The sequence below is a fragment of the Rhineura floridana genome, chromosome 2 (genome assembly GCF_030035675.1).
Source record: "Rhineura floridana isolate rRhiFlo1 chromosome 2, rRhiFlo1.hap2, whole genome shotgun sequence".
NCBI lineage: Eukaryota > Metazoa > Chordata > Lepidosauria > Squamata > Rhineuridae > Rhineura > Rhineura floridana.
Window position 1 is genome coordinate 1,367,779 of NC_084481.1, and position 18,080 is coordinate 1,385,858.

The 18,080-nt window shown below is 46.7% G+C and overlaps 1 protein-coding gene across 2 annotated transcripts in view; it reads right to left on the bottom strand.

The window, feature by feature from the left end:
• COL4A2 (collagen type IV alpha 2 chain) overlaps window positions 1-18,080 on the bottom strand; it is a 305,291-nt gene that overhangs the window by 38,290 nt on the left and 248,921 nt on the right. For both annotated transcript variants that reach the window (XM_061607561.1, XM_061607560.1), the window contains one exon: window positions 4,276-4,383. In XM_061607561.1, the coding sequence (XP_061463545.1) occupies window positions 4,276-4,383 (108 nt within the window). The remainder of the gene's footprint in view (window positions 1-4,275; window positions 4,384-18,080) is intronic.

Here is an 18,080-nt window from a genome sequence, read left to right on the forward strand (position 1 = left end):
TCCCAAGTGCTGCAGATGTTGAGTCTGATCTAGTTGGCTCTTGTCGATTTTGACCAACCAACCGTGGGCCCTCAGGGCTTTGAGAGTGTGATGAACCAGAGTGTGGGCCTGGTCCCTGGAGCCCACCCGTAGCAGCAGATCATCTAGATAGGGGTAAATATAGACCCCCTGGAGGCAGGGGTGAGCCACCAGGGTGACCATTACTTTGGTGAATACTCTTGGGGCTGACAAGAGTCCGAACGGCATGCCCTGGTATTGAAAGTGATTCTGGCCAAATGCGAACCTGAGGAACCATCTGTGAGTGGGACAGATTGGGACGTGGAGGTATTCCTCCTTTAGGTCAATGGAGGCCAGAAAGTCCCCCACCTGCACAGCTTCTATAATAATAATAATAAAAATTTATTTATTTAATAGACTCGAGGGACTCCATTTTGAACTGTCAATACTTCACAAAGTGGTTGACAAACCTGAGGTCTAAGACCGTCCTTCACGACAGATCTCTCTTGGGAACTGCAAACAAAATGGAGCAACCCCCCCCCAAAGCACTCTGCTGGCGGTACTGGTTCTATTGAAGCTATGTTGAGTAGATGTCCTATTGCTTCTTCCACCTTTCTCGAGATCGGGGAATGGGAGAGGAAAGGATCCTGTCTGGGGGGTTAACCAAAACTCTATTTCGTAAACTTGAGAAAAAAGATCTCTGACCCAAGAGACCCCTGGTTAAACTTAGCCAGTGCTTTCCATAATGGAGCAATCTGCCTCCGACAGGGATGACATCAGTATTGCCTGTGCTGATGAGCTCCTCTTCCATATGATGAAGAGGAAGGACCCTGTCATCCCTAGTGCTGAGCTTTGCCCTGGAATTGCTATTTGTGCCAGGTTCCCCTGGGGGAATGGAAGTCGGTAAATTGAGAATCGCAGCCCTGCCCCCAGGCCGTGCTCCTTGAAAGGGCTGGAAAGAGCGGTATGGAGCAAACCTTCTGCAGCCTGCGATCGTCCTTCTTAGTTGTGACCAATACTGGCTTTTGCTTGTCTTAAGGGTCTACCAAAACTGCTTTGAGGGTTTCTTTGCCGAACAGCAATGCCCCCAAGTATGGGGCCGTAGACAAGTTGACCCTGGCTGTAGTATTAGCATCCCAGTGTGTTCGCCGAGCCACTACTTCCTCAGCTAGTGCCTGTGCTCCAAGCTGAGTTGTGTCCAAGGTGGCATCAGCCACAAACGCTGCAGCCTTGTGTAGTTTCACCAGGACGCTTCTGAGTTTGACTGGATCTGGATTAGGTTCGTCTAAGAGTTTGTCCAGCCACATCATAGAGGCTCTTGAGAAAATGGAGGCTGCAGGAGAGGCCTGAAGAGTATAAGCAATAGCCTGGTGATTTTTACATACAGCAAAGTCTAGCCGTTGTTCGGAAGGATCCTTGAGCTGGGAGTCCCCTTCTTTCAGAAGGAGAGACCTGGATACCAAACTAGAAATCAGATCATCTACCCCTGGGACTTTCAGGCAATTCATGAACTCTGGAGCCAAGGTGTAGTGTCTGTTGGCCAATGCTGAAAACCGGCATGCATGCAGCGGGCAAGCCCATTCCTCCTTGGCCAGCTTGTCGATGAGGTATGGATGGCCCAGGTCTTATTATTGCCTTTGGATGCTAGATGGTGCAATAACCCACATGATGGCATGCTACCTGGGGAAAAAGCTGAGTATGCTAATGACACCAAATTGTTCAAGGTGGTAAAAACAAAAAGGGATTGTAAAGCATTCAAACATGATCTCTCCGTATTTTGTGAATGGGCATGAAAATGTTCAGTAGTTTGGTCAAATTTCTACCTGGCACAGTCTGTCAAGCAGCTTCTACATCCCTGTCCCAATACATTTCTCTTTCAGGGCACTTGGCAGCTTGAGATAGGGGGATCACTGGGGGGCAAATCTCTAGGCAAAGAGTTAATCTCCTCCCCAAAGCTATGGTCCTGATGCTCCCTTCCTCCCTCCCTTCATGGCTGCTCTTAGAAAGAAACTTAGAAAGACAGGAACTCACTCAGACATCTCTGCTGTAATACAGAGTTGCCATATTCCAGTCCCACAAATCCAGGCAGGCCAATTTGCATATTATGCAAATGATTTGCTGATTATGCAAATTAAGGATATTAATGGTTGCATTGTCCAGTTGTTTTGTTTTTGTGCCTAGCAATTGCCATGAAAAACTGGGGATGTGAGGAATCATTTTTTTTAACTTATAGTTTCAGTCTTAAATGCCTAGACTCTAGTTTCCAACACTCTGGAATATTTATTTAGAGGATTTACATCCCGCCCTCAGGACAACTTACAATAAAAATATACAATCAGTCAATTAAAAGCAATATTGTGACTGAGATGTTGTCTTAGCAACAACTAGGAAATGTGAAATGAACGCTACAACCTGTAGCACAGATAAAAAAATCAAGATTTCAATATTATCATTTCTGTCAATAATCTCATCTAATTAGGTTCAAAGCAAGCAGTGCTGTCATAGAATCCCAGACTGAGCAGTAAATTGAAGATCAGCAAGTAAATAGGAATGATGTATTCTATCTTTACAGTATACAATATGCCACTAAAAACAACAGAACCTTGGTGTGCAACAAAGTTTGCCTGAACTTCATAGTATTTTGAGCATATCATGTACATGGAGTCCTGCCAAAAGAGTAGTAGCAGCGGTAAAAATATTTATATACTGCTTTTCAACAAAAAGTTCCTAAAGCGGTTTACATAGCAAAATATGTAATGTTTGAAATTTGGCTGTATAAAAGAAGATAGCTACAAACCAATCATTTTCATTTCAAATTTTAAATAAAGGAAATTCCCCTCAGACCTTGCAAAAGCAAGTATTGGGCTGAATATGTGAAACAGTAATAAAGGAAATGGATTTATGTGCTGAGTGCATTCTACAGCACTAAATTCTAAGCTTGCCTCTATTAATTTGGCATTAGGAATAAGGGGTTTCAGCCACTGCCAGGGGGCACACATGTGGCACCAAGAGCAAAATATACCACATAGTAATAATAATAATAATAATAAATTTAATTTTTGTGTCGCCTATCAGGCCGAAACCACTCCAGGCGACGTACAACATTAAATTCAACAACACATAATAATACAATACATCATAAAATACAATGCAGTCAACAATTACCATAAGTAAGCAAATAACTTTTCCAAAGCTGGTGAGTGGGGGGTGGATTGTTCCATTCCTATTAAAGGGGGAAAGGATGTATTCCCCACTGCACTGAATATGTACAGAGTTTGTGTGTATATATATTGGATATGGATACGTGTCTGTGTGTATACAGACATACATACACATACACACATCCATCCATCCATCCCTGGGGAGGAAAGGAAGTATGGTGATTTTTGGTGGGGAGATGCCTGCCAATCATTTTGAAGAAGGAAACACATTAAAAATACATTTTAGCCTTTTCTGAATTGTTGAACAGATGCTCTGCCGGGCAACAGGATGAACGAGGCTGCATTCCAACACAACTTTACTTGGCAATAAGCACCAATTAACAGGGTGGGGGCAGGGCCAAAAATGCAAATGCTAATACCTCAGCCTTTTTTTCAGAGAGGCTTGCTTTTATATTTGTATTTGTTCGGGGAGGGAGCATTTGGTGGATTCAAACCTCTTTATTCCATCCTCCATGATGGCAGGCAGACTCTCCTATCCCACTCTCTACTTAACAGATATACCCTGAGACACAGAGGCAATTGAAATGGAGGCTGCTTCTCCTTGCTGACTCAACCAGAAAGTCTATGGGTAAGGGGTGGAGCTGCATGTATTGATCAAGTGAGCATGTGCAGTGTTCTAAACGGCTAGATTCTGCATATGCAGCTGGCAGGCAAACTAAATTCTTGATTTTGCCAGGACAGCTGTGGTGTCCCTCATTGGCTAACAACAATGGAAGGCAGGAATAGGCTGATTTCTCACAAAATGGGCAGAAAACTGCCTCCACATTTTGCCTTGGATACAGAGACTTGCTTTTTTTAAAAAAAATGAAAGCCAGGAATGTGGGCCACCTAATGGGCTAAGTGGGCACTGGGTAGCATGGCTAGAATCTGGGTAAAACCCGGCTAACCAGGCAATATGGTAAACCTATTGTAATGTGCACTTTGGTTCTAAAGATTTGTGTGTTGGAACATCAAAGGGTTTTTTTAGCATTTATTGGAAACAGACTAGACAAGAGTGCAGAACTGCTCTTTGAGCTCAAAGATGTGTTGACAACTATGATGAAACAACTTGATTTACCTTTGCTTCCTGGAAGCCCAATCCACCCAGAACTTCCTTTTTCACCTAATAATCCAGGAGTACCTGGATCTCCAGGCAAACCTCGTTCGCCAACCTGCCCTTGGAATCCTGTGGAAGAAATACATAGTCATAACCAAGTATCCATTAAATTGTTACTTTATAATCCTAAAGGGGATAAAATGAAGATCGGACTTCTTGCAAGAGTGAGTTACTCCAAGCTTCCAATGGTTTGCTTTAAAAGGAACTGGTTTGGCCTGTTTTTAATTAAGAGTATCCCATCCGTATCATATTTAAGATTCTATAAATTAGACTCTGTTTGTAGCACATCAGTTGCATATAATCTCAATGCACACATAACATATGACAGGGATAAGGAACCTCCTTGGCCCTACACCTGACAATTAGGCTTGTAAAAAAAGTTCTAATTTGTGCTGCAATTTAGCATATTTCCTATTTTATTACTCTTCATCAGTACTAATCCATCAAATCTCACTAAAAGCACAACTATAGGCTCCATAGTTAATCTACATCTTGTAATCTCTTTTACGTTACATTAATCCAATACTTCTTTATTATGCTACTATCCCACCAAATATGTCTAAAATCTGTACAATCTTGCTTGTATTCCCAACTATATGCATTAGAAAGCCAATGTATTCTGTAGAGGTTACAAAAATTTATCAAAATAAATATTATAAAAGTTTTCTTCAGCTATGACATCTATTAAATAATTAAACAATCCCAACAGTGCTAACAATCAGCATTCCAGTGCTTCCATGAAAGATTTTTCCTGATTTGCTAATAATTCTAGTTCCTGCATCCTGTAGACCAGACAGCAGTTGATGTATCCTGGATAGTAAATGCTTTTGAGATCTAGGACAGATCAGTGGGGATTTTTTCTCCAAATTTTTAAGGATATATATTTCTGTCTAGATATTTTACTAAGATACTCTGAATTTGTAGAAATTCAAAAATAGAATAGGAATTCTTTATTGAATAATATTATTTCTGTTAAAAAAAATTGTTCTCACAAAATCATTTCTTTTAAAAAAAATTGTTCTCACAAAAACATTTGCATCCATAAATTATACCTGCATTTTCTTCTGGCTTGTTGAAAAGCATTTCAAGCAAATGCAAAAAGGAATGGAGAGATAGCTGGAGCTAATAATTTTCTAAGCTTTTCCCAGTTTTTTCAATATTGTATCTCTAATTGCATGTTTTGATCCTGTGGTTTAATTTCTTACTATCCACATTCATTTGTTCAATGCAATTGCAAACACCTGTTTGCTTCATCAATCAATGTGCTCTGTATCTGTCATACTATTGAGTCATTTCAGTTAGTTCCATTGCCCTACCGCTCAAACAGTTAGGACTTTTTCCTGATGTTCAGCCAGTATCTGGCTTCCTGTAACTTGAGCCCATTATTCCATGTCCTGCACTCTGGGACGATTAAGAAGAGATCCTGGCCCTCCTCTGTGTGGCAATCTTTCAAGTACTTGAAGAACCAGTTAATCTATGCTAGGGATATTATAAATGCTTTCCTTGCATTCATAATTCTCTTCATTTAATTTTCCTGTTGGGGTGGCAAGTAGTCACTATTTTTTTCTTGTAATAAATCTGAACCTAGTTAGATTCCTTATCATTATATACAATAGGAAGGATGCAGTCTATGGACAGAAGAACTGGAAGGAAGCCTGGTGACACCAACAAAGAATTTCCTCTAGCACAGTGATTCCCAACCTGGGGGCCGTGACCCCCAGGGGGGCTGCAAGGTAATCTGGGGGCCATGAACAGTAAAGAAACGAACTTTTTAAATAAGTCTTCATTCCCTGGATGCTGTCTGCTCACCACTGCTGCTGCAGACTACACCTCCCCCTTGCTCCAAATAAGAGGGGAAGCCCTTTGCTGAAGTAGCAGAGGATCTTTCAGGCATGCTGAGGGCAGGCATCTTCATATAAAACATGTGGCAGATGCTGAAGGAAGCAGAGGGTGGAGCTACCAGGAAGAAGAGGGAATTACTCTTGCTGACTCCTGTCTCCGCCGCCTCCCGTCTCGTCCCTGCTGACAACGCCCTTGCTCAGAATGAGAGGACAAAGCTTTTCATGAAGCAAAAGAAGCAAGGCTGCAAGGAAAGGCTGCTCTCCTCCTTCCTTCCTGGCAGCCAGCCTGCCTGCCGTTCTTGACTCCTGCTTTGCTGACACCTCCTTTTAAAAATTATTCTTGTTTGCGAGGCCACCCAGATCTCACCTTTGGCCCAGATGGAGCTCAGGACTTGCTCACCCCCCATCTCTGAGGCTAAATGTGTGTGCCAGCATCCCCCCTTTCTTCCACCTACACTCCATCCCCTCAATCTCTCTTTCAAAGAGACTGCAGCAGTTGAGGGCTTCCTTCCTCCATGTGCCGGAATAATAATAATTAATAATAATAATATTAAATTTATTAGTCGCCCATCTGGCTGGTTGTCCAGCCACTCTGGGCGACGTACAAGATAAAACAATACATTAAAACGTTAACATTTAAAACCATAACAGTAAGAAACCTAACCCACCCCAAAAGCCTGCCTGAAGAGCCAGGTCTTCAAGGCCCGGCGGAAGCTCATCATAGAAGGGGCCTGGCGGAGATCATTTGGGAGAGAGTTCCACAGGGTGGGGGCCACTATTGAAAAAGCCCTCTCTCTAGTCCTCACCAGTCTAGCTGTTTTCACCGGTGGGATCGAGAGAAGGTCTTCTGAGGCTGATCTTGTTGAGCGGCATCCCTGACGATGCTGGAGGCGCTCCTTCAGATAGACTGGGCTAAAACCGTATAGGGTTTTAAAGGTCAAAACCAACACCTTGAATTGGGCCCGGTAAACAACCGGTAGCCAGTGCAACTCCTTCAGCACTGGAGTGATGTGATCTTGCCGGCGGCTACCTTTAATCAGACGAGCCGCCGCATTCTGTACCAGTTGCAGCTTCCGGACCGTTTTCAAGGGTAACCCCACGTAGAGCACATTACAGTAATCTAGGCGAGACGTGACCAGGGCATGTACTACCGGTGGGAGCAGATGGTTGGGAAGGTAGGGGCGCAGCCTCCGTATCAGATGGAGTTGATACAGCACCGCCTGGCTCACAGCCGAGACTTGAGCTTCCATGGTCAGCTGGGAGTCAAGAATGACCCCCAGGCTGCGGACCTGGTCTTTCAGGGGCAATCGTACCTCATTGAGCACCAGGTCCACATCCCCCAGCCTTCCCTTGTCTCCCACAAACAGTACCTCGGTTTTGTCAGGGTTCAGCTTCAGCTTATTCCTTCCCATCCAGCCACTCACCGACTCCAGGCACTTAGACAGGGTTTCTACAGCCAACCTCGGTGAAGATTTAAATGAGAGATAGAGCTGCGTGTCATCCGCATACTGATGACATTGCAGCCCAAATCTCCTGATGATTGCCCCCAGCAGCTTTATATAGATGTTGAACAGCATCGGGGAGAGGATGGAACCCTGTGGCACCCCACAAGTGAGAGGCCAAGGATCTGAAACCTCATCCTCCAATGCCACTCTTTGGTACCTACCATAGAGGAAGGAATGGAACCACTGCAATACAGTGCCCCCCATACCTAACCTCTCCAGGCGGTCCAAGAGGATAATGTGGTCAACGGTATCGAAAGCCGCTGAGAGATCAAGGAGGACAAGGAAGGTGCATTCGCCCCTATCCCAAGCCCTCCTCATATCATCTACCAAGGCGACCAGGGCTGTTTCAGTCCCATGTCCAGGCCTGAAGCCCGATTGAAATGGATCCAGATAATCCGCTTCCTCCAAGTGCGCTTGCAACTGTTTTGCCACCACCCGCTCAATCGCCTTGCCTAAGAATGGCAAATTTGAGACTGGGCGAAAGTTGTTCAGATCTTGGGGATCCAAGGAAGGCTTCTTTAAGATTGGTTTTATTACTGCCTCCTTGAGCGGTGATGGCATTACTCCCTCTTCGAGGGATGCATTTACCACCATCTTGATCCCCTCACCCAGTCTATCTTTCCAGCTCATAATGAGCCACGATGGGCAAGGTTCGAGTAAGCAAGTGGTTGGCTTTAAGGTTGAAAGCACCTTGTCCACTTCATCAGATGGAAGAAGCTGGAACCGATCCCACGCCACCAGAGCACCACTGGTCACCTCTGGCTCACTCACTGTGTCCACAGCGCACGGAATAACACTCTTAATACGATCGATTTTCTCCGCAAAGTGTTTAGCAAACTCGTCACAGGAGACCTTAGCATGTTCCATTGGTTCCGGAGCAACTGGACCGACCAGGCTCCGGACCACTTGGAACAGTCTCCTGGGACAGCACTCTGCAGATGCAATAGAGGCAGCATAAAAATCTTTTTTTGCTGCCCTTATTGCCACATGATAGGCTGCCGCAGCCGCTCTAACATGTATCCGATCGTCGTCAGAGCGAGATTTCCGCCGCTGGCGCTCTAGCCGTCTCACCTCCCGCCTCAGAGTTCGCAACCGTGGGGTGAACCACGGTGCCGTCTGAGCTCTATTCAGGGGGAGAGGGCGTTTCGGAGGCACCCGGTCTAATGCCCTGGCGATTGCGGTATTCCACTCCTCCACCAGGGTCTCAGCTGAGTGGCTGTGTGCATGCTCCAAAGAGTCCCCAAGCGCATTCAAGAATCCATCAGGATCCATCAGACGCCTGGGGTGGACCATTTTAATAGGTCCTCCACCCCCACGGAGGGTTTGTGGCACCGAAAGGTCCAACCTCACCAAGTAGTGGTCTGACCATGACAAGGGGGTGATGGATGTACCCCCAATTTTCAGATCACTCCCCTCCTCTCCCGAGACAAATACAAGGTCGAGTGCATGACCAGCTACATGGGTGGGCCCCATTGTAATAAGGTGCAGCTCCCAGGAAGCCATGGTTTCCATGAAGTCCCGAGGCGCCCCGGTAAGGATGGCCTCTGAATGTACATTGAAGTCCCCCAATACCAACAGGTTTGGGGACTGTACACGTACAGCCGAGACCACCTCCAGCACCTCGGCCAGGGAGTCCGTCGTGCAGCGGGGTGGGCGGTACACGAGCAGAATCCCTAGACTGCCCTTTGGGCCCAACCTCCAGTACATGCTTGCAGATGTTTGCAGGAGAGACAGGTGTGTTTGTGTGTGCGCACCGATTTGTCTTCTGCTCCACTCTCATTCCCCAAGTGCACACTAGCCAAGTCATCAGTCCTGATGATTATCCCAAGGCCTAAAAGCACTAACCCCCCTCCTTAATCTATCCACCCTTTTGTCTTCACAATCTAGCATCCCCACCACTATTACATTGCTACTTCTTTATTATTGTTATTGTTAAAAAGCTCAGCAGGTTGACTGAGGCTGGGGTCCACATACTGCAGCTGAGATGTATTTATTTATTTATTAGTGCATTTATATCCCACCTTTCCTCCAAATTGCTCAAAGTGGTGCATATGGTTCCGCCCCTTTTCCATTTTATCCTTACACCAACCCTGTGAGATAGGTCAGGCTGAGAGACTGTGTCTGATGCAAGGTCACCCAATGGGCTTCATGGCTGGGTGGGGATTTGAACCTGGATCTTAGTCCAACACTGTAACCCAGTGGTGTTGAGAGACAAGACATCTGGTCTTACCGTGAAACGGTTTTCTCTGTGCATGTCAAAGATGACCTCAGGTGGGAAGCTAGCTCCACCTAGCGCTCTCCTCCTAAAGGTGTAATCATTTATGTTGTAGTGTTTAATAAATGTGTTAGGATTAGCCCATAAGGCGCTCTGCATATATCCAGGAGGAAAGCATTGAGGGAAAACACTACAGATACGGCTGTCACTCTAGCGGAGTGGGCCACTACCTTGGTGGGGTGAACCAGCCTCAGGGAGCATATACCAACATAATACATGCTTTAATCCACCTGGCCAGTGTTGAGATGAAAACCTTCTCCCTAATGAAGCTGGGTGAAAAGACACAAACAAGCTATCCGTTTGGTGGAAGAGTTTGTTTGTGATGTATACTCTTAAGTCTTAATACTCTTTATTGTTGTAAACTGCTCAGAGAGCTTCGGCTATGGAGCGGTATACAAATGCAATAAATAAATAAGACTCTTCTCACAACTTGTGAGTGCCAAGCCTCCTCTGTGGGGTGGACGGGGTTGGGGTAGAAAGAAGAGAGCACAAGCTCTTGTTGACAGTAGAAGTTAGGCCACACTTAGAACAAAAGGAAGGGATAATGCAGAGAACAGCCCTATCTTTATGCAACACTCCGGAACGGTTGTCAACAGACAGGGCATTCAGCTCAGACACTCTCTGGGCTGAGGTAACGGCCACGAGGAATAACACCTTGAAGGGCAGTAGGTGCAGAGGAACTTCACTGAGCAGTTTGAAGGGAGGTTTCCGAAGGGCAGTTAGCACTTGTGCAGGCCCATGTCAAGTAGCGGTGCTCTATAGGTAGCACCAATATTTTTGTTCCATGAAGGAAACATTTCAGGAAGGAATGAGATCCCCATGGAATTTCTGGGGATCTGGACAGAATTGCTGACCGAATCGAAGCGTGACTCTTCGAGGTGTTGGTACTGAGTCCCAACGCTAACCCATATTGCAGGAAGGATAGAACCTCACTGACACCAGCTAGGTGGTATCTTCTTCCTCTGAAACCAAGCCAAGAAAGCCTTCCAAGTGCCCTCATAATCCAAATAGTGGATGGATGTCAAGAGGCCATCATTGTCTCCACTACCGACGGCTGAAGGCGCTTTCTTAGCAGGTATCCCCCTCAAATTGCAGTCATGAAGCGCCTGCCTGCCCAGGTCTGGGTGGATAAGCTGTCCTTGTGATAACAGATCCTCCTTGGGGGACCTGCCAAGAAGGAGTGACCGCCAGGTCAGGTAGTCCTGGAAACCAGGCTCTCCTTGTCCAATATAAAGCAACCGGTAGGACTGTAGCCTTCTTGGTCCTGATCTTTTGGAGTACCCTTAGAATAACTGGAAGTGAAGGGAAGGCATACATCTGACCTGTGGGCTACTGGGATGTCAGGGCATCTATTCCTTCTGCCTTGGTGTTGCGTATCTGGTGAAGAACCTTTTCACCTGACAGTTGAGGTGGGTGGCAAAGAGAACAACTTTGACTCTTCCAAGTGGTCCACTATCTGCTGAGAGGCTGTCGGGTGGAGTTTCCATTTCTCCTGATGGATTTGCTCCCAACTGAACCAGTCCTCTTGACTGTTGTCTTCCCCTCTAAGGTATTCCGCCAGGATTGAGTCCAGGTAAACTTCAGCCCATTGGGACAGTAGTGAGGCTTCCCTCTGGGGTTGAGCTGACTGTGTGCCCCCCGATGACCCAAATGAGCTTGGTAGCAATGTTGTTGCTTCTGACAAGCACGGCCCCCAACTGCCTCGATCTTGCAAAGTGTTTTAGTGCTAGGCGGATCACACGCAGCTCCTTGGATCATCTGGCCATCGCGTATAGCCCCCCATCCTGTCAGGGTGGCATCCAATGTGATGAGTGTTCGCTGAGGGTCACAAATGGGATTCCCTTCACAGATTGGATTCGTGTATCCACCATAGTAGGTAGTGATGAACCTTGGTGATAGCGATAGCCTTTGCTAACACCTGGCCACTATGTCTCTTGGAAGGGCAGTAGTAACCAAAGTAGGGGACACGAATGATTATGTGACCAGGGAGTGATTTGAAATGTAGAGACCATCAACCCTAGGGCTGCTGCCAACTGCATGGGTTCCATTGGTGGGGAGGCCAGAAGGCCAGATGTTGCTATACGTGCCTTGTTTATTCTGTCCTGTGCCAGTCTTATAATTCCATGCACTAGGCGAAGAGATGGGTACAACTGGTTCTTGGAATGATTGATTAAAAGGCCATGATGAAGGGAAAGAGCTGCCTGAAGTTGGGTGTGTGTTTGGAAGGACTCTGGGTGCTGCTGCAGCTGTTGCCACTTACCTACCCTGCCTTCATTTTGTGTCTTCTGCTCTAGGTATATGGAGGGGAAGAGCTGCCTGAGGCAGCGCCTCGGCATCCAGCCAAGTGCAAACTTAGCATCGCACTTGGCATCATCTTGGGGTTGTTTTGGAGAAAAGACAATGGAAGAAATGTTTATAGTGCTGTTGGTTATGGAAGATGGGGCTAGGTGGGGAGAAGCACAATGGGACATTGGAGAATATGTTGTAGATACTGTTATAATTGCTATGTTTGTTTTGTTTTATTTATTCTGTTTTTATGTTATGTATATTGTTGAGATTTATTGTTTACTTATGTTTATTTAAAATGTGATGTATTGTTTTTCCTTTTAATTGTACCAATATGAATTGTATATTATATATTGTATTTTGATTTTTATGTTGTAAACCACCCAGACAGCTTTGGCTATGGGGCGGTATAGAAATTTTAATAATAATAACAACAACAACAACAACAACAACGGTCCTTCTGACAGGCTAAGGTGATGTGTAGATCCTCCTATGATTTGTAAATCAATGAGGATTGGATTAGGAAATCGACCAGGTAGGGAAAAAACGTGCACTCCCAGCATCCTGAGGTGTGCCACCATGGTCACCATGACTTGTGAAAACCCTGGGGGTGGACAACGGGCTGAAGGACATGGCCCTGTATTGGAAGTGGTCTCCCTCTACTGCAAACCTGAGGTAGTGTCAGTGAGGTGGAAAAATAGGTATGCAGGTACGCCTCCTTCACGCCTATTGAGGCGAGGTAAAAATGTCCATGCGAAACTTGCAGGATGTGACATACTCGTTCAAGTTCTTCAGGTCGAGTATCGCTCTGTACGAACCGTCTTTTCTCCCAACTGTAAAGGAGAGTCAGTACTTTCCCAAAAATCTCTCTCCTGTGGGAACAGGTTCTATTACTGCTATCTGCAGGAGGTGAGAGATTGCCTGCTGGATCCTTCCCCTTTTGTGTGGAGATGTGGAGATGGGAGATGGTATGTACCTTGTGGGAGGCGAGGATGTGAATTCCAGATGTAGTCTATGCCGGAGGGTCCGCAGTACCCATTGGTCCGCTGATATGTCCCTCTATCGATGGACGAACAGCTGGAGGCAACGTCCCACCAGAGTGGTGCTGGCATCAGAATTGGTGTTTGTTTCCGCATGATAGGGACTCAAATCCAGTCCTGCTGGGGAAACTGCTGTTGACCCCTGGCCTGGCTGTGCTGTCTATTCAAGAAGGGGCAGCTGGGCAGCCCTCCTTAGCCCTTCCCGATGGCCTGGAGCCTGGGCTGGGGCGTCTGGAAAAGATGAAAGGTTCTCCGAGAGGACCTTCTATCATTTCTTCTCCTGGTTGAGGGATTTCGTCTTTTCTTTAGATTCTGGGATGCCTGTGAGGGCATCGTAACCAAGCAGCCTGCCTCCTACATAGGGTCCTGAGGCCAAGCTAGAGTGAGCTGTGGGGTCTGCGTCTCAAACGCGTGAACTCAGTGTCCTTGTAGTAAAGATGCTGCTGACAGTGACCATGCTGAGTATTACATGGCATCTATCAATGCCTAGGAGATCTCCAGCAGGGACTTGCAGACTCGAGCTGGGCTCTGCTGTGGACCATTCCCCTAAAGCTCCCAGCTAGAGGAGGGGGGCCCAAGCAAAAATGGAGGAGGCCGATGCTGCCCTAATTGATAACGCACTAGCCTTGTGGATTCTTTTGAGGCCCTGATCCATCTTGCGTTCTGTATGGTCCTTGAGATGGGCAACCAAGTCCTTGGGTTCAAGGATGGGCTTAACAAATTACCATGGGAGCATCCCCCACTGGGACTTTCAACTGATCCATATGCTGTTGCTCCAGTGTATAATATTTATTGGCTGACTTCTGAAACTGCAAAGGAACATCGAATTCAGAATCAATTAAGGAAGGGAGTTTTAGTACCCTAGACTTCAGTTTTGGCTCTGGATGCACAACCAAAACCCTAGGTGCAGCCAGGGCTGGAGGGTCTTCTGGGAAATTGCAACTCAGTGCTTCCCTTGCCTAGAGCAGGAGGGGAAGAAAGTAGGCTTCTTGGAAGATCCTGTTGCTGAAGACCTCTTCAGATTCTGAGTCCCTGTTCCATTCTTCCTCACCCAGAACAATCAAGTTGCTGTCTGGGTCTGTGCTCTGGTCTTCCACATAGCCATGGTGATTGCCTTGAGCAGCTGCGTGTGGATCCAGTGATACGCAGTTGAATGGTGGTCTTGAAGCTGCAAATGCGTGCAGCGGGTCGGAAGCCTGAATGCGCTGAGTCCTTCCTGGGTTCTGGGAGGAGGGTCTAGCGCCCCCCCGTCTTCTCCAGGACAAAGTGAAGAGACTGCTGAAGTCGACAGGTCTCTGGCCAGATCTATTAGCACAGATTCCCCCAGTTGTTCTTTAAATTGTTGTAGCATCAGGGATGAAAACTGCAGTTGCAGTGGCTGAGCATGGCCACATGATGGGTGCGCACCCCCCCCCCGTTCAGACTCCTGCTGGGATGGGTGTCAACTGGGAGCCTCCTGAAATCCTGAGAAGGTCTCAGGAGAAGATGAGGTGGAGAAAATGTAGTTTACAGATGAAGGAGGTTGTCACCCCCCTCCTCCTCAGAGAGAGGTTCCTGGTCTCTTGCAGTCTGCAAGCAGAGCTGTGGGTATCCTGCGTGGCCGCTACACATCCATTGCCATCATTCTGGCATACATCACCATCCTGTCTATTCACTTCTGGGGAAGATTCCTCTGAAGCCACCCTGCCCAGTTGAATACCTGCCTCAGCAACCTCTTGCCTGCTGGTGGAGGGGCAGGCTACTGCTAACTTGGCAGCTGTCTCTGGCATCTGGCAGTGTGGGACTAGCAGGAGTGGTTTGGCCTTCTTGGTTGGTGGGAACCACTGATTCCATGGTTGCCTTCCCCATGAGCACAATGCATGGAGCGGGGCTTAAAGGAGCAATATAAAAATGGAGAATTGTGGCCGAATCTGCGGGCCTGTACGGAGGCAGGAGGCCGAATGGCAGACTGAGTGGGGCCTAATGTGGCCTGCGTTGATGGTGTACGGGCTGCTTGCGGCCGTGAAAGGCTGTTGGGCCTGCTGCGGCCTATGCCAAGGATGAGCAGTGGGGAGGGGCAGAGGTGGCAAGGTAGCGGTTGGCAGCCCCGAGCAGCCCCATTGAGCCTGTAGCAGCCTTTGTTGGGCTTATTGCAGCCCGCTCGTAAGCCTACTGTGGCCTGGCTGACAATGGGTGGGGAGGCGGTGGAAAGGCTGTTGCGAATGTCTTGTGGCCTGCAACGGCCTCCATTGGGTCTACCATGGCCTGAGCTATGGATGGAGGGAGGATGAAGCAGCAAAGAAGCGGTTGGCGACCACTGGGCCTATAGCGGCCTGCTGCGGCTGGCGGAGGAACGCTCCCTTGCTTACTTCGCTGCGGCGAGTGATGGTGGAGGAATATAAGCCAATGCCTTGAGTTGGAAGGAGGTAAGACTCTTCCGTGTGTCTGATGGCACGAAGAAAGAATGGGGGGGCTCCCTCTCTCGCAGCTAAAACACTGCGGATCCCTGTTCCTTTTGAAAATGTTTTATGTCCATGGGGCTAGGGAAGGAAAAGGTTCACCACCCAAAGCAAGAGGTATAGATATTAAAAGAGAATACAGACAAACACAGAACAATACAGGCATGAACCAAGAGCACAGCGCTGACAACCATCTTTGGTGAAGGCAGAAAAAGAACTGTGATAAGGAGCCACAGACAGCAGGAAGTCCCTGCAAAATTGAACAGTGCTCTTCCTGCCTTCAACCGCTAGGTGGAGCTAGCTACCCACCTGAGGTCATCTTTGACACGCACAGGAGAAAGGACTGTACATCTTCAGACTGTGGGGTATACCAATTTGATTGGACTTTTGTATTAAGAAAAGAAAGGAACACCTCCCTGTCTGCAGGAAGCTTTTAATAGAAAGGGATATCTGGAGATGTTATTTTGCCACCCAGCATTTTTTTCAATTAACAGAGACTAAAATTACCATTAGCATTGGGTCACAAATTTTTTTGAACTTACAAAGGGGATCCCATACTCACAAAGGTTGAGAAGCATTGCTCTAGGGGAATCCAGTCCCTCAGCTTCTCACAGGGCCAATATTTATTACTCTGTATTTATACTTATTTGTGCTACATTTTCATAATGTGTAATATTAATGAGCTTGTGAGCTGTTTTCTACTGTTATATTTGGAGTAAAGGGCCTTAAAATTGCATAAGCATTGGCTGAGAAATTCTGGAACTGTGTGTTCTATTTAAAAAGCAGTATTAAACACTAATATCGGGTGCTGTGCCTTAATAGACTCTGTCCTCTGGTGGGCTGAGTCTAGTACTGGGACAGAGAATCCACTGGTCTGAATAATTGTCAGCCTTCACTAGCAGTGGGTCTGAAACGCTGAGATCTCTTAACTGAGGCTTCATAAGTCCAATACATGCATTATGATCTCTTTAGGCCCACTTTATTTCTTGGAAAACTTTCCCCATGTTGTATTTGTTCAACAACATAGGTTCATTTTGCTTTTCCTTCAGCATGAGGTTTGGCTCATTGTGAGGGCCAACTTACTATTTGCCCACTAAGCTCTTTTCTACCATACCTGTTTTCTCTCCCTATTCATGGGTATAAAAAGCATCCCAGTCAATTTGGGAACATGGCCACTTTAGCAATTCATAGCCTTCTAAGGCTAATCATTGCTGCACTTTCTTCTTTTTGGCCCATCTTAAAAAAAAAAACATATCCACAAATTGAAGGGGACAAACATGGACCAAAAATCCTATTCATGTTTACCCAGAAGAAAGTACCACTTATATTCAATGGCGCTTGAAAATAGAAATGGACTGCCTTCAAGTTGATTCCGACTTATGGTGACCTTATGAAGAGGGTTTTCATGGTAAGCTGTATTCAGAGGGGGTTTCCCATTGCCTTCCTCTAAGGCTGAGAGGCAGTGACTGGCCCAAGGTCACCCAGTGAGCTTCATGGCTGTGTGGGGATTCGAACCCTGGTCTCCCAGGTCATAGTCCAACACTCTAACCACTACACCACACTGGCTCTATTAAGTATGTATAGGATTTCAGTCTGAATGTTTGTATGCTTTGATTTTCATTTTCCCCATGCTAAAAGGAACATAGGATTTTAGACTATTGATTGTATAGTCCATAACAGCCTCCCCCATCCTGGTACCCCCTAGTGTTTTGGACCACAACTCCCATAATTTCTGACCACTGGTGATATTGGGTGGGGCTGATGGAAATTTTAGCAATCTTGAGGGCACCAGGTTAGGGAAGGCTGGTCTATATTGGCCAGCAGTGGTTTCAGGTAGATTACCAGTCTTACCTGGAGATGCTGGTGACTGAACATGGGGCCTTCTGCATGGAAATCAGATCCTTTACCACTGAGCTTACAACCCTCCCCCCCCCAGCTGACTATACACCCTCTTGTATCACTTACGCTGCTTGCCCAGCACTGTCAATCTCATTTAGGTTTTTTAAACTATTTTTTTTGCAATGTCAGGGCAAGTCTGGAATGGAGGAATCTATTCCTTTATGCCATACTGGCATGGGTTCCTCTCAGGGTTCTGCCTTTCTTGTCAGCTGAGGAGCAAGGAGAGCTGGACCCTCCAGCAGATCTCCACACTGCCAATGATCCTGAAGAGCCATTAGACCTGAACATTTGTGCCCCAGGACCACAGGTCCCCACACCAGCTGCGTGGGTTCCTGGCCAGCTTTCAGAGCCAGGCAGGAACTTCAGAGCTGTGCCCATCTAGCTGTCTGTGAGGCTACTCAGGAGGACCAGGATCTCATTGACAGCCAATATTATAATGCTGTTATACAAATCTAGGGTGCAACCACACTTGGAATAGTGTA